Here is a 644-nt window from a genome sequence, read left to right as displayed (position 1 = left end):
GGACCGAAGGGGGAGGTGGGGGTGCGGGGGGTGGGGCGGGGGATGAGGAGGCGGGGGGTGAGGGGGTGGAAGAGGGGGTGAGGGGGTGTGAGGGAGGGGTGAGGGCCGCCCTCCAGGCCTCTGCGTCCCGACCTCGCAGGCGGCCTGTGGACTCGGGCTCGGGCTCCCTCGCTCTCTCTCGCCGCCGCGGCCACTGCCCACCCGCCTGTCCCTCGGCTCCCCTGCCCGCCGGCGGGCCGCGACCTCACCCCCAGCCCCTCACCCGGAGCTCCGGACGACCTTCTTCCGCACCGGCTGCACAGGGCCTCGGCGGCTCCGCAGGCCTGGCCCTTGCTCTCCACCCGCCCGCAAGAGGACGCGACGCGGCAAGCCGTCGACGCCGCTGCCTCCATCGTCGTCGCCTCGGATGTGAGGCCCGCGCAGCGTGCCGTCCCGGCGTCCCTCGCGGCAGTGGCCAATCACCGGAGGCGGCGGCTCCAGGGAGCCAATCGGCGGCGAGGAAGCTCCAGCCCTCCCCCCAGTCAGCCCGGGGAGGCCGGCTGCCCGAAGCTGTTTTTCGTTTTAACCCCTGGATCCTGAGAGACAAGGCCGCGTGGTCCTCAGGAAGCGTTTCATGGCCCAACCCGTGTCGAAAGCATCACCAC

The 644-nt window shown here is 73.1% G+C and overlaps 1 protein-coding gene across 1 annotated transcript in view; it reads right to left on the bottom strand.

The window, feature by feature from the left end:
• Positions 1 to 392, bottom strand: part of RNF17 (ring finger protein 17) — a 114,836-nt gene extending 114,444 nt beyond the window's left edge. Inside the window, exon 1 of the mRNA XM_055089659.1 lies at positions 263 to 392. Within this exon, the coding sequence (XP_054945634.1) occupies positions 263 to 392 (130 nt within the window). The remainder of the gene's footprint in view (positions 1 to 262) is intronic.
• Positions 393 to 644: the final 252 nt, after the last annotated feature.

This window comes from Physeter macrocephalus, chromosome 13, assembly GCF_002837175.3.
Source record: "Physeter macrocephalus isolate SW-GA chromosome 13, ASM283717v5, whole genome shotgun sequence".
Classification (NCBI taxonomy): Eukaryota; Metazoa; Chordata; class Mammalia; order Artiodactyla; family Physeteridae; genus Physeter; species Physeter macrocephalus.
The sequence above is the reverse complement of the archived record's forward strand: the minus strand, read 5'-3'. Positions and strand labels throughout refer to the sequence as shown.